Source organism: Aplysia californica, unplaced genomic scaffold (genome assembly GCF_000002075.1).
Source record: "Aplysia californica isolate F4 #8 unplaced genomic scaffold, AplCal3.0 scaffold00415, whole genome shotgun sequence".
NCBI classification, from domain to species: domain Eukaryota; kingdom Metazoa; phylum Mollusca; class Gastropoda; order Aplysiida; family Aplysiidae; genus Aplysia; species Aplysia californica.
The window spans coordinates 552,346-565,460 of record NW_004797685.1 but is presented as its reverse complement, the minus strand read 5'-3'; the positions used below and the strand labels follow the sequence as shown (position 1 = coordinate 565,460).

The window sequence follows — 13,115 nt, the reverse complement described above, 5'->3', positions numbered from 1 at the left end:
TATGCTTATTTCAATAGTTGGACCACAGAGGAACTCTGTTTCATAAGGTTACCATTTACATATTTTTTTTTGTAAAGTGTTTTACGGCGCTCGCAACTGCATAAGTCACCATTTTTAACAAATATAATAAGTTGTGATTTGACCAGAACAATGCGTGGAACAAACTGTGGGAGAAGCATGATTGATTTATTTGGGGGAAGCTTGAAAAAGTAATTAACTTTCAATCCGAATTCAATCAAGAACGATCAAAGACAATCATGAGCAATGGCAATGGCAAAACTTCCTCAAAGTACTCAACAACCCACACACACAAGTTTGAGTAAAGAAAAGCACATCGACACAATAACAGTCACATTTAGAGATTAAGGTGGGTGGTTGGCGGGTGCTCTGGTGTGGTTTACTTCTTCTTTACTATCAAACATCTATCGTCCTTATCTCCCCTTCTTCTTTTTTATGTTTGTTACTCTCTTGTAACACCTCTAATCTTCTGGCGCTCATATGACCTTATGCAGTTGCGAGTGCCGTAAAACCTCTACTAAAAAAAAAAGAGATTAAGAGACAGCCAAACAGAAACAAAAGAGAGATAGTCAAGAAGTAGGACCAACTGGTGCTTCCTACAACTTCCAGCATGCATTGTTTTGTTTTTGGTTTGAGTAAAGAGAAGCACATCCACTCGATGGTCATTTAGTGCTGAGGAAAAAGCAAGACAGACAGAGAGAAACAACAAAGGGAAAGTAAAAAAGTAGGACCTACCAGTGGAGCCCTCCAACCAACTGCCCCTCCCACATGGACAGATTAGGAAAACAGTGATAGCACAACAAAGAAAAAGGAGCACAACACAAAAGAATGGCCACAAACACCAGGCCTGCCAACTATTGAAAAGGCAAAAAAAGGAAAGTCAACGCGGCGCACTGCGTGGTGCTAGGTCATTTTCCTGTCACACTCAACTTATTCATATATTTATTGCCAGGTTTACTTGAGCATTATAATAGGTAGCTGAACCGCCAAACAGTAAAGGACGCACGGCGAATCTGGATAGTTTAGTAACACAGAAGTTACGGTACCGTCGATATCATTCGTCATTTTCACGCAAATAATTGTAATAATATTATAATATTTATAGTGTGACTCCGAAATCGGGCAATCAAGACTGTTACCGCGAAGTTGGGAGCAGCGCATCCGGTGCGGAAAATTTCTGACAATATCATGAAGGTTGGCAGGCCTGCAACACATTGAAGCAAACACATAAAGACACACAATGATAAAATGTCAAATTACTACAAGTAACTACAAATCTTCAAAAGCTTACCTCAATTTTCACTTGGCTTTGGAAGGGATCATTTTTGTCCCCAGACTTCAGCTGCAGTAAATACAAATATTTTGTTTAATTGTTAACAAGGAATGAATAAGTTTACTGAAAGAGAAAATGAAAAAGGAGTTTCAATTGACCTCTGATCTGAAACTCGAAGGTCACTTTCAAATTTCATTAACTTCATTTCAGCTGTGCAGACATCCCTTACATAAAAGAAAAGCAATGAAAACTAAAGGGGGGCTCTCCTGGTCTAGAAGTAACAGTGTTCTCCTCTCATTCAATAGGCCCCAGGTTAAAAACCTGACAACGGGAAATTTTCTTCTCTAAAATGTTCTCCTTTCACCTCCTTTCTTGCTCTTTAACCCTTCCAGCCCCATTAGCGTATATTTTCAACATCGCATGATGTACCTCCCTCCGTCCCAAGAGCGTATATTCTCAGTTTCGGGGGGTTCGGAATTTGCGTATTTTTCAAAAATAGCGAACATAATTAAACTGTAATTTTCATAATTTATTTGTTCATTTACCTTTAAACATAGAACTTCACCCAATGTGTCCTTTGCGTGACTATCCATATGAGACTGTGGAACATCACCTTTTCCACTGTACAGCCCTAAATGACATCAGAGCTACGCTTCTCCCACCGAGACCTAACTTTGACAACACTCTCTACGGAACATAACAGCAACTGCAACAAACCTGCACTTATCACTACATGGCATTGGACAGAAGGGCGAGAGCCCAGCTGTTGCTGGATCGATAACAACAAAAACAACAACATTTAAACATTGTTATATGTTATTCTCTAAACCTCATTACAGAGATACTACATCACTTTTTAGAATGCATGCCTCTTTTTCTGAAATACCGCTGTATTGGCTGGGACTGGGGTTAGGAAGTGCACAAAAATGGCTGGGGCTGGAAGGGTTAACCATGTTCTGTTGTCTGCTTTTGTCTCCACTTTCTGCCACCTCCTCTGGGCTCCTGACTCTTTCAGCAGCCTTTCTACTGCTTGCTACTCCTTGACTCCTTCTTACTTCTGTCTTTCAGCCACACCCCTGACCTTATGGTAGGAAGATTTAACACCTAGCTTTCTCAGATAAAGACAAAAGAACTCCATTTGACCTGGAAGAGTGTTGTTACCACCCTATCCTTTAGTATACGAGTAATGACTGTAAAGGCAGGGATGGGTTGATTTAAATCAGGTCAATTTAAATCAATGGATTTTTAAAATATAAATCAACTTGAAATCAGTGATTTAAATCACTTTTTTAAAAATATTTTTATTCGGTTTTTACATATTTAAACATTCAGAATGCCTTTCCTTGGTTTTATAAAACAAGTATAAGGTTTAGTAGACTAATATAATCATGTTTAAAAGTCTGCTTTTCCCCCCTGTCACTGTAAAATAATACAGTATTCAATTATTTTTTTTCATAATTGAAATAAGAATTTTCTTTTTTTAGACAAACACAAGCGCATACACACACACACACACACACACACACACACACACCCACACACAGACAAAGAAAATGTCTAGATTTATTAACGGTAAACTTAATAATTTATTGAATGTCAGATCAAATCAATTGTGACTGAGGAGAATAAAAACATTAACAAAAAAATCACAAACAACAATGTAACAAAAATAATGATTCAGATATTATTGCAAGGAACAAAATGGCAACTGAAGGAATTTTGAAAGTAAATCACTTTCATACAATATTAAGAGTGTTACAATAACCAACAATTTAGATCATGTTGAAATGACCCGTTGAGTTGTTTGGGTTTGGAGGTTTTGAAGAGAAACACAATAATACGGTATTCTATGTACTTTTTTTCATAAATTGAAATTAACATTTTCTTTTTTTTTTTTAGACAAACACAAGCACTCGCGCGCACACACACACACACACACTCTCACACATACACATACACACACTGTAATAAAATGCAAGTTTATCTATATATGCATAATTACCCCCCTTCCTTTTAGACTGACATTTTCTTCTTTTTTTGTCTGTAGCCATGAATAATTCACTGATATAGCAGTTAAGGCTTTCTTTTGCAGTTGCTTAAATTAATCATTAGTTAAAATGAATACTGACAATGCATTTTGCACTAAAAGAACATACTTTTAGCCACTACAAATTCCAAACTGCGTTGACATTTTTTTTTTAATTTAAAAAAATCTGATCAAAATTTTTTTTAATCGATTTTTCTAAATTCTATTTTTTTTAATTTTTTAATCACCCACCCTGAGTAATGGACAAAACTGAAAGTTTCTTTGGTAAGAGTTTTATGGCTCTTGCAACACATTAGGTCATATAAGTGCTGAAGATAACAGTTGGTACCAGGTAGTAACATACAAATATAAAGAGAGATAAGGATGAAAGATGTTTGATGGAAAAGTAGCAAACCACGCCAGAGCACCCACTAACCACCCACAAACTAAAAGAACCATTGAAAGACAAGACAACAGTAACAAGTGGGACTTTGTGGGCGATTGCTAGGTGCTCTGTTGTGGTTTGCTACAGAGGAAACCTGATATAACAGGGATGGTGGGACCAGGGAAAAAGGTGTGTTATATCAGACCCCTGTTAAATCAGAAATGCAAGGGAAGTAAACATTTGTGGACTAATCCAGCTAGGCTAAGGGCTAGATCAAAGTCTGCAGCACACCGCTGCTCTCTCTCGCTTCACCCGCTGGGTGTGCTTGCAGTGGCGTAGCTTTGCACCATCACTGCCTCTCTCTCTCTCTCTCCTTCTCTCTCTCTCCCTCTCTCTTACTTTTTACACATTGTTAACAAGCCTTTGTCCCTGCTATAACTGATCGGGCTCCAATGAGGCCCTGTTATTGCCGAGAGCTTTTATAGAGAACAAAGAGTAGGAAAAAACGTGGATTCTAAAAATCCCCTTTTAATACTGGATCCCTGTTCTTACATGGCCTGTTATATATGGTTTCCACTGTACTTCTTTCTTATCAAGCATCTCGCGACCTCAGTGCTTTCTTGTCGTATCTCCATTTCTTTTAACAGAGAAAATGTGAATTCTTAAGCTCACTTTTTGTTACAAACAGTTTTCACTGTCATTAAACATGGAGACACGATAGGAAAGCACTGGGGTCACGATCTATCGCCCTTACCTCTCCTTTCTTTTTCGTTTGTACTCTCTTGTAACACCTCTAATCTTCGGCACTTATATGACCTTATTGTGTTGCAAGCGCCATAAAACAGTTACTATAACAAAGTGGACTTGCCTCAGTGGCACACTGTCTCAGGTGGTCCTCCATCTCCGCCAGGGTCGGGAATGTCTGCCAAATCTTGGACTGAACGATGTGTGGGACAAACTGTGGAAACAAGTATGATTGACTTATGTGGGGGTGGACGGGGGGGGGGGGGAGAAGCATGATTGATGTATGTGAGATTACTATTATTATTATTACTATCATTGCTTCTTTCATTATCATTGCTATTATTATTATTATTATTATTATCTTGCTCTTTCTCAGTTCTTCTTTTCCTTTATCTTTCAATATTAATTACAAAAATAAAGGGTCTGGCTTTGCTTTGCTTCCTGATTTATCACAAGCTGAAAGCAAAAGAAAATCTTACATTGTAGTCAAGTCCGTACATTGTGGCAAGTTCTTGGGCTTCTGCAAACCTCTTCTTGGCTATGAGACGAAGCAACCTAAAACAAGAAGAGAGACAGAGAAAAGAAAAAAAAACCCAACAATGTACACACATAAGTTTTCTATGAATAAGTGTTACGAACACATGGATATGCCCTCTTGATAAATCACTACGAGTGGTTATACCCATTTTAATAACCCTTGAGTCCCGTCTGTTGTTACGAACGATCTGGGGTTTAAAAGGGGAAAAAAAAAAACAGGATTAACAAACGGTACAAACCCTATCTATAAAGTTGATGCCCATAAGGCTGAAATCTGAGACGTAACTCATTTTGTCAGCACACTTCACATTTGAACCTGCTCTAGCGACTGCCTCTCAAAAAGCGGTACAAAGACTCAAGTATTACCTGGGCCAGAGGGAAGTGAAGGCCTAAAAATACCCCACTGCTGTACGAGTTAAATAAGACTCACCTCTGCTGTGGGTTAGTTTCAGCATAGCAGCGATAGACAACAGTCGTCTCAGCCCCGTCTTCACTGGGAGAGAGAAGAAAAAAAAAGTGTTCCCATACATTAGCTTTGGTTTTCCTGTAAGTTATACATCCCTCGGTACAAAAAAAAAAGAGGTCACTCCACTGTTAGAACGCATGGCCTGGTGGGAAAGATACAGAAGATAGAACAAGATGTTTCTTTGTTTAATAAAAGTGAAGAGGACATCAACATAATAACCACCACTTACTACTGGGAAAAAGCAAGACAGAATGACAGAAACAACAGAGGGGGGGGGGGGGGGGGAAGAAGTTGGGCCAACCAATGGCGCCCTCCAACCACCCCGACATATGAGGAAAGATTTTACAAGGGATAACCAAGACACCCATCAACCAACGGCACTAAAAAAATTCAAAAAACGTTTCGATTCTGTTTTTTCATAACTTTGAAGAGAAACGCATTCACGTGTCACCAGCCATTTAGCCTGTCAAAAAGCAAGGCAGACAAACAGAAAAGACCGGAAAGAAAGAAAAGAATACCAGTAACACCTTTCAACAACCCACACAAAAGTCTAGGTGAGGTTATCGGAAAGGTCATATCGATGGCTGGGAGCAAGACTCCAGCAAACGTCGACGAATTGCGTAATAAATGATGGCATTCACCAGAGTCTTGTATCTCTTGCCATTGATATGTGTCATGACACTGTGGAACCAGGCACATATCGAGTTATTGGTGTAATCTTAAAGCTTGTTCATTCGTCTTGATTTCGGGGGAAAAAATGAGATATTTGCATGTTGAACCAAAGAAAAATTCGATAAAAATTGCAAAACCAGTACAAAAATTCCTGTTTCTACGATTTCATTATCTTGACGAGCACCTGATTTCACCATGATGCCTCACATATTCACATTACAAGCATGCAACTTGACTTACTCCTCTATGCTTTTCCATTCCGTAGTGAAAATCTCTTCCTGTGTGAGATAAAACAAAAACACAAATGAGTTAAGCTACATGCACCATTTGTACGCTTCCCAGGAAGCCAAGAACGTTTCTGAATGTTCTAGGATCTGATAAGTCAATAACAGTTGCAAAGCGCATAGAGCATGCTGTAGAGCATGGATATGCGCTATATAGATGCAGTTATGATAAATTATTATATCAATATTAGCACAGTAATGGTCATTCAGTGTGTATAAGTATGTGTGAGTGTGTGTGTGTTTGTGTATGTGCATGCATTTGTATGAGTGTTAGTACACATCTACATGAGTGTGAGTGAGTAAGCAAGAGAATCCATGTGTGTGCATTTGAAAGAAACTGAAGTATGCATGTATGTGACGAAGTATAAGCATGAGTGTGTGTGTGTGTGTGTGTGTGTGTGTGTGTGTGTGTGTGTGTGTGTGTGTGTGTGTGCGAGTGTGTGTGTGTACATGCATACATTAACTGCTTAACGCAAGACTCTCTGTCGTACACTATTTTAAAAAGTGACGTACATAACAGACTCTTAACCCTATCCGTACGTCGTGTTTTACTATCGTATCCAAACGATGTAGGGAACTCTGTGCCACCACTTTCGAAAGAGGAAATTTACGTGTTGATCCGATCGGTACACTTTGCAAAGCAGTCTGTCAAAATGATCTTTTGAGAAATACTGAAAGTTTCAGAGAGATCTTCGTACTGCAAAATGACCCCAGGGCGTGCGGATAGGGTTAAACTGCAAGCAGTTGATATATTTATCGGAACGGATTTTCATTATGACCTGAGACAACAACCTTATCTTATTTCATCTTATCTTCTGACCCGACACAACAATCTCTTATTTCATCTTATCTTCTGACCCGACACAACAATCTCTTATTTCATCTTATCTTCTGACCCGACACAACAATCTCTTATTTCATCTTATCTTCTGACCCGACACAACAATCTCTTATTTCATCTTATCTTCTGACCCGACACAACAATCTCTTATTTCATCTTATCTTCTGACCCGACACAACAATCTCTTATTTCATCTTATCTTCTGACCCGACACAACAATCTCTTATTTTATCTTATCTTCTGACCCGACACAACAATCTCTTATTTTATCTTATTTTCTGGCCTATGACAACAAAGTCTGGAAGCTTTCGTGAACTTGAGGTTAAGGTGTTCGTCTCTCATTCAATGGGTTCCGAGTTCAAATCCGGATAGCAACGGAAATTTCTCTGCTCTAAAATGTTCTCCTTTCACATTCTTTCCTGCTCTCTAACAATGTTCTATCTGCTTTCGTCTCAACTTTTCGCCCCCACCTCCGTGCCCCTGACTCTTTCTGTAGCCTTTCTACTGCTACTCCTTGGCTCCCTGCTGTCTTTCGGCCACATCCCTGATCTTATGGTAGGTAAGATCTACACCTGACCTTGGATAAGGGAAAAAAATCTCAGAGGCCGCGCCTGCAGAATACACATGTTAACTCATTCGCTACGCCGAGCCGTGGGTGGCGGCGCGGCTAAAGTGCCGTCAGTACGCTAAGCGGCTCGAGAACCGACGTTCAATTTTAGCTTGGTTTCTATTCCAATCGACATATCCATGTTAAAATAAAGGTCATTATATAAAGTTGACTTCAGGGCCAAACGTTTCCACCGAAAATCGGAAATTTTGATTCAGTTTTGAAACACGATTTCGAAGTTTATGCGACATTGTTTTATCGCGACGCCCAAATTATAGCCCAGACACCAGTCTTAGTACTTTTACACAACAAAATGTATCATTATTTTGCTCACTAAAGAAGTGTAGGACTCTTCTTTATAATATTGATACTACTGGACTCAAATTGCCAGTGCACTGTAATTGAGAAATCAATATTTTTGAGTGCTAGATCTAGGCCTAGATCTAAATAGTCAAAATATTTTTTTCTCCCCAAAATCACTACTTTTTGGTGAATTTACTCAAAAAGTACCACCCAAGACATGTATAGGTTTATTCCAAATGCAATTCTGAATAATTCCATATAAGATACGAGTGTTTTTTTCTGTTTGGGATCCTTTTTTCAAATTTTTTAATTTTTTAAAATTTTTTCAATATCGGAGGTTATGATCCAAATGTACAAATATTATGGAATGTATGTAAATAACTGCTCATTTTTCAATATTTTCCTGTTCTATATACTGTCATGGTTATTTTGATGTATAATTTAACTAGGTGCAAACATATTTTTTTATTTTCATCTGAGATTATGAATGTTTTGTTTTCAAATTTTATCCGCAGCCAATCACAGTTGTGTTGCATAATCGCCTCTTACAGGAACCAAAGTTGAAAAATACTCAAACAAACGATACAGATGTATTCTACAAACCATACTGAAAATGTTGGTATATAATATGTTGATATTTATTTGAATTTATGGCCCTCAAGACCTGTGAACTGTGCACGAGTCATCATCTCATTCTGCCCTCCCGAAAAAAAATTCGTCCACAAGCCGAAAATAATACGTAGCGAATGAGTTAAAGATCCCTTAGTGGGTCCATAATCGATAAGAATAGGCTTCGGCTGTCACCCGCGCATAATTAAAAATTTCCTACCAACTGAAAATGTTCAATGTGTCCTGCATTCTCATTTGAACTTATGCAGTTGCGAGCACCGTAAAACAAACAAAAAAATACCAACAAAGCCTTCTCACTCTGACCTGAGACATCAAAGCCTTCCCTAGGCTTGCCCTGCCGCTGATCCGCTGCTCAAAAAGCGACCTCCGATCCGGCAGACTCAGTAGCTGAACCTTCTCCTCCTGAGGCACCAGAGCCACCAGCTTGAAGTTCTCCAATCTGTCAGTTTCGGTTTTATTTAGTTTTTAAAAAATGTAAAAATAAGTTACATTTTTATTGATGTCAGAAAAACCATTTGGTCACAAAGGCATACGTACATTCATACATACATTCATTCATTCATTCATTCATACACACATACACATACATACATACATACATACATACATACATACATACATACATACATACATACATAGTAATAAATACATACATACATAGTAATAAATACATACATACATAGATTCCATACACAAGTACGTACACAAAAACACAATATTGCACCAATGCAGAACAATTTCCCAACCGTGCCATTGCTGGTCGCCACTGTGCAGCGCCCTGGGTTTTTTTTTTTTCTAGGGTTGCCATGGCTTGCTCAAGGACACACCCCTGTGACCACCCACTAGGGGTGGGTCACGAGCGCGAGAACTGAACTGAATCGCCACTCTTGCCTACGGAACGCGATTCACGATTCACTTCAGCGGAACGCGGAACAGTAGCGCCAAACGATTCCCGATTCACTCCCCTGTCGCTGTCACCACTTTGTGGCTTGTTTAACCTATTGCTGAGTCGAGTCACGAGCGCAAGAACGGAACGGAACACTTAGTATGGCTCCCCTTATTTTACAAAAGATGGTATTGTCCAACCCCCCTATTAAAACAAAATGAACGGGGTCCAACCAATAGACTGAAGGAATTTTATGGAGCCATTGTTTTAGCGAATCATGGGGTTGGGGGGGGAATTTATGGGGGTCACTAATTGAGGTCAGTTGATAGAGCAGCGCAACAAAGGGTGTGGGTCGGAGAGGATGGCGGAACAACAAAAGTGGGACTCGCGCTCGTCAAGAGGCGTTGATATGACACTGTTCCGTTTCAGTCAGTGTTCCGCCACAGCTCCACGAGCGCTCGCGTACTCGCGATTCATTGAAGCCGAATGAATCGCAAATCGCCACTCTCAAATTTGACGAGCAGGATCCAGTCCTACCACCCACTTAAACCCTGTGTAAGAGTTAGAGTTTTTACAACACTTGCAACATAAAAAGTTTATGTTATATAACTTAAGTGCCAAAGATTAGAAATGGTGCAAGAGAGGAACAAACAAAAAAAAGGAGAGAGGAGGATAATAGATGTTTGATGCAAATCACACCAGAGTACCTGCCAACCACCCACCCAGCCTGTGATGGACAACGACAAAAACAACAACAATTTGAAGGTGACACACAACTAACTGCACACCAAAACTACAGCAGGGTCCGCTTAAACCGAAATCTGCAGGAGAGGGGGGGTGGGGAGGAGGGTGCGCATTTAATTTTTTTTCAATTATTAACAGTTGAGGGATTCTAGCTTACTTGAAGGGCTTGTCACTTCTTGGATCCACAATTCTGAAGTCCACACAGCCCGGTCCTGACCACGTGTGCACTACCATCAAGACCACTGTGTCAAAAAGGTAAAACGTTCCCTGGGGAAACAGAATGTGTCAGGACCACAGTGTCAAACAGGGAAAATGTCCCCTAGGGAAACAGAATGTGTCAGGACCACAGTGTCAAACAGGGAAAATGTCCCATGGGGAAACAGAATGAGTCAGGACCACAGTGTCAAACAGGGAAAATGTCTCCTGGGGAAACAGAATGTGTCAGGACCACCGTGTCCCCTGGGGAAACAATGTGTCACAACGCGGTAGAATCAGGCCCTCGTCAATTTTTGGGCACGTGAAATCATTGCTGTCACCTTAAAGCTTGAAGGAGGTGGTCGCCTGGTAAAATAAGCTATAAAATGGTCGCCAAAAATTGGTGACTTCAAGAGCTTGAGTGTCGATGAAAACTGCAAATTTACCTTTTCTGTATCTGGATCGATAACAACAACCTTTTCTGTATCTTTCATGAACCTTTTTCCTGTAAAATCCACACTGGAATGCATTTTCAAAAGGACATAAATGGTGTTGAGCCAAAAAGATAAAAAGTGGTCAAAATTGCCCAATGAGCACAAAATGCAGGTTTCTTTGATTTTATCATTGTCACCACGGAACCACATAAATGTCTACGGCCACCATAAATAATCACCATGGCTGCAAATGGTAAAAAAAGAAAGTGTCTGTAGGATTGTAATAGTAGAAATTGTGTGTTTTTAGTCCCTCGTCAACAAAATTTTGGTCATTTGCGGAGCAGGCTGCTTCCATCCAGCCTGTCAAGGCCAACCCAGGCTAAGAGGGATTTTTTATCGAAGGTCGGAGAAACTCAGTAAATTATTCTCTCCACGCGGAAATCGAACTCCAATCGTATGCCAGCAATGGCTAAATGCTTAAACCATAGATGTCGATGTGCCTGTAAAAGAGAATTTATTTTTAAGAAAAAAGAGAAAAAAAGAGAAAAAAAGAAAATAGAAATCTGATTCCTAACCATTTTATGATCAAATACTCAATCAAGTAACACAGTTGATGACCACTCTGTTTCTTTTTATATCATCTGACCACACCACACCGTAACGCCCACAAACCACAGCAGCAGCAAACCCTGACTTGACCAACTGATTGATTGACCGACTGTGTGGACATTTTACATTTATAGCACTATTGACACAACTTTGGTCTTGTAAATGTCAACAGTGGATTTAATACAATAAAAATTTTACTGATTTACAATTTTATGGCGTAATGTATACATGTTTTCAAATTTCATAATTTCAAAATCAAATCAATTTCTTTCACAAAATTAAGAATTGAGTACAGGTCATTGATGTCAAAGAGTTGTAATACCTTTGCATTTAAAATAATTCAAATATGTCAACATATTCTACCAGAAAGTGCCAAACTGAAAAGTGTGATGTACACCACGCAGAGCGGAGCTGAGCTTCTCCTTCAAAACTCTTACCTTCGAATCCATTGTCAGCAGAGCATCTCCGTTTGACAGCACTGCCAACGCCCTCATTTCTGGATCACCGTCTTCGTAAAACACACAAACAAAACAGAAATTAGATGTTTACACAAGTCCCCCTGTATCAGACAAGGCAATAGTTCTTGGTTTTTTTAGTTTTCTTCAAGCTCAGCTGCGTTTGAGTAAAGAGAGGCACATCAAGACGATAACCGTGTGACGGTCATTTAGTTTTGTTTAACTTTTCGTAAGAGTTTTACAGCTCTTGCAACAAAATAAGGTCATGTGTTACAAGAGATTAACAAAACAAAAAAGGAAGAGGAGAGATGAGGACAATAGATTGTTTGATAGGAAAGAAGGAGCAAACCACGCCACAGCGTCTGCCAACCACCCACCTCGATAGGTTTGGGTGCACTCCAGGAAGGACAAAAAAACCATCAGTGGAGTCCACTTAAACCAAACACCGATAATCCAAAAACATCGGTAAACCGAAGAGAAAAAAAATCTCTCATTTCTATTTATTTTTCATATTTGTATTCGAGCAACCTCTCTAAATCGAAAACGGGCTGAAACCAACAAAAAAATACAGCAGTCCCGCAAATCTCAGTTTAACAGGAGGATTTCAAAGTATATGTGGCACGACGTGGTGCAATCAGGCTCTCGTCAATGTTTGGACATATGCAGTTGATGGTACCATCTTAAGGCTTGTCCATTTTCCTTGTTTTGGGTGAAAATAATATCCATCTATGCTGAATAGAAGTCGAGATATGTGTGATTGAAGGAGGTAAGGGTCATCTGTTTCAGAGGTAAAATTAGAGAGAAAATGGCCGCCAAAGTTGAGTTATTTCTTTAGCTTGAGAGTGCGTGGAAACTGAAAATTTACATTTCTTCTGCTTTCAATCAACGTTTTTCAGTAAAATCCCCCGAGAAATGTGCTCTTTAACGTGCATAAAAGTTGTTGAACCAAAAAACAAAAATTCGATAAAAAATCCCAAACCTGCAGGAAAAGGCCAATTTCTTGACA

General features: G+C 39.4%; 2 protein-coding genes across 3 annotated transcripts in view; both read right to left on the bottom strand.

Annotated features, from left to right (window-relative positions):
- The window catches only part of LOC101861601 (kinetochore-associated protein 1), a 32,971-nt gene extending 31,087 nt beyond the window's left edge, over positions 1-1,884 (bottom strand). The window contains exons 1-2 of the mRNA XM_035971309.1: positions 1,837-1,884; positions 1,310-1,360 (exon numbers count right to left, since the gene is read on the bottom strand). Of these exons, the coding sequence (XP_035827202.1) occupies positions 1,310-1,360; positions 1,837-1,884 (99 nt within the window). The remainder of the gene's footprint in view (positions 1-1,309; positions 1,361-1,836) is intronic.
- Positions 1,885-4,512: 2,628 nt separating this feature from the next.
- The window catches only part of LOC118477180, a 29,398-nt gene continuing 20,795 nt past the window's right edge, over positions 4,513-13,115 (bottom strand). For both annotated transcript variants that reach the window (XM_035971306.1, XM_035971307.1), the window contains 7 exons: positions 12,092-12,162; positions 10,574-10,683; positions 9,090-9,225; positions 6,362-6,399; positions 5,414-5,476; positions 4,926-5,001; positions 4,513-4,660 (listed from right to left, as the gene is read on the bottom strand). In XM_035971306.1, the coding sequence (XP_035827199.1) occupies positions 4,520-4,660; positions 4,926-5,001; positions 5,414-5,476; positions 6,362-6,399; positions 9,090-9,225; positions 10,574-10,683; positions 12,092-12,162 (635 nt within the window). In that variant the 3' untranslated portion in view covers positions 4,513-4,519. The remainder of the gene's footprint in view (positions 4,661-4,925; positions 5,002-5,413; positions 5,477-6,361; positions 6,400-9,089; positions 9,226-10,573; positions 10,684-12,091; positions 12,163-13,115) is intronic.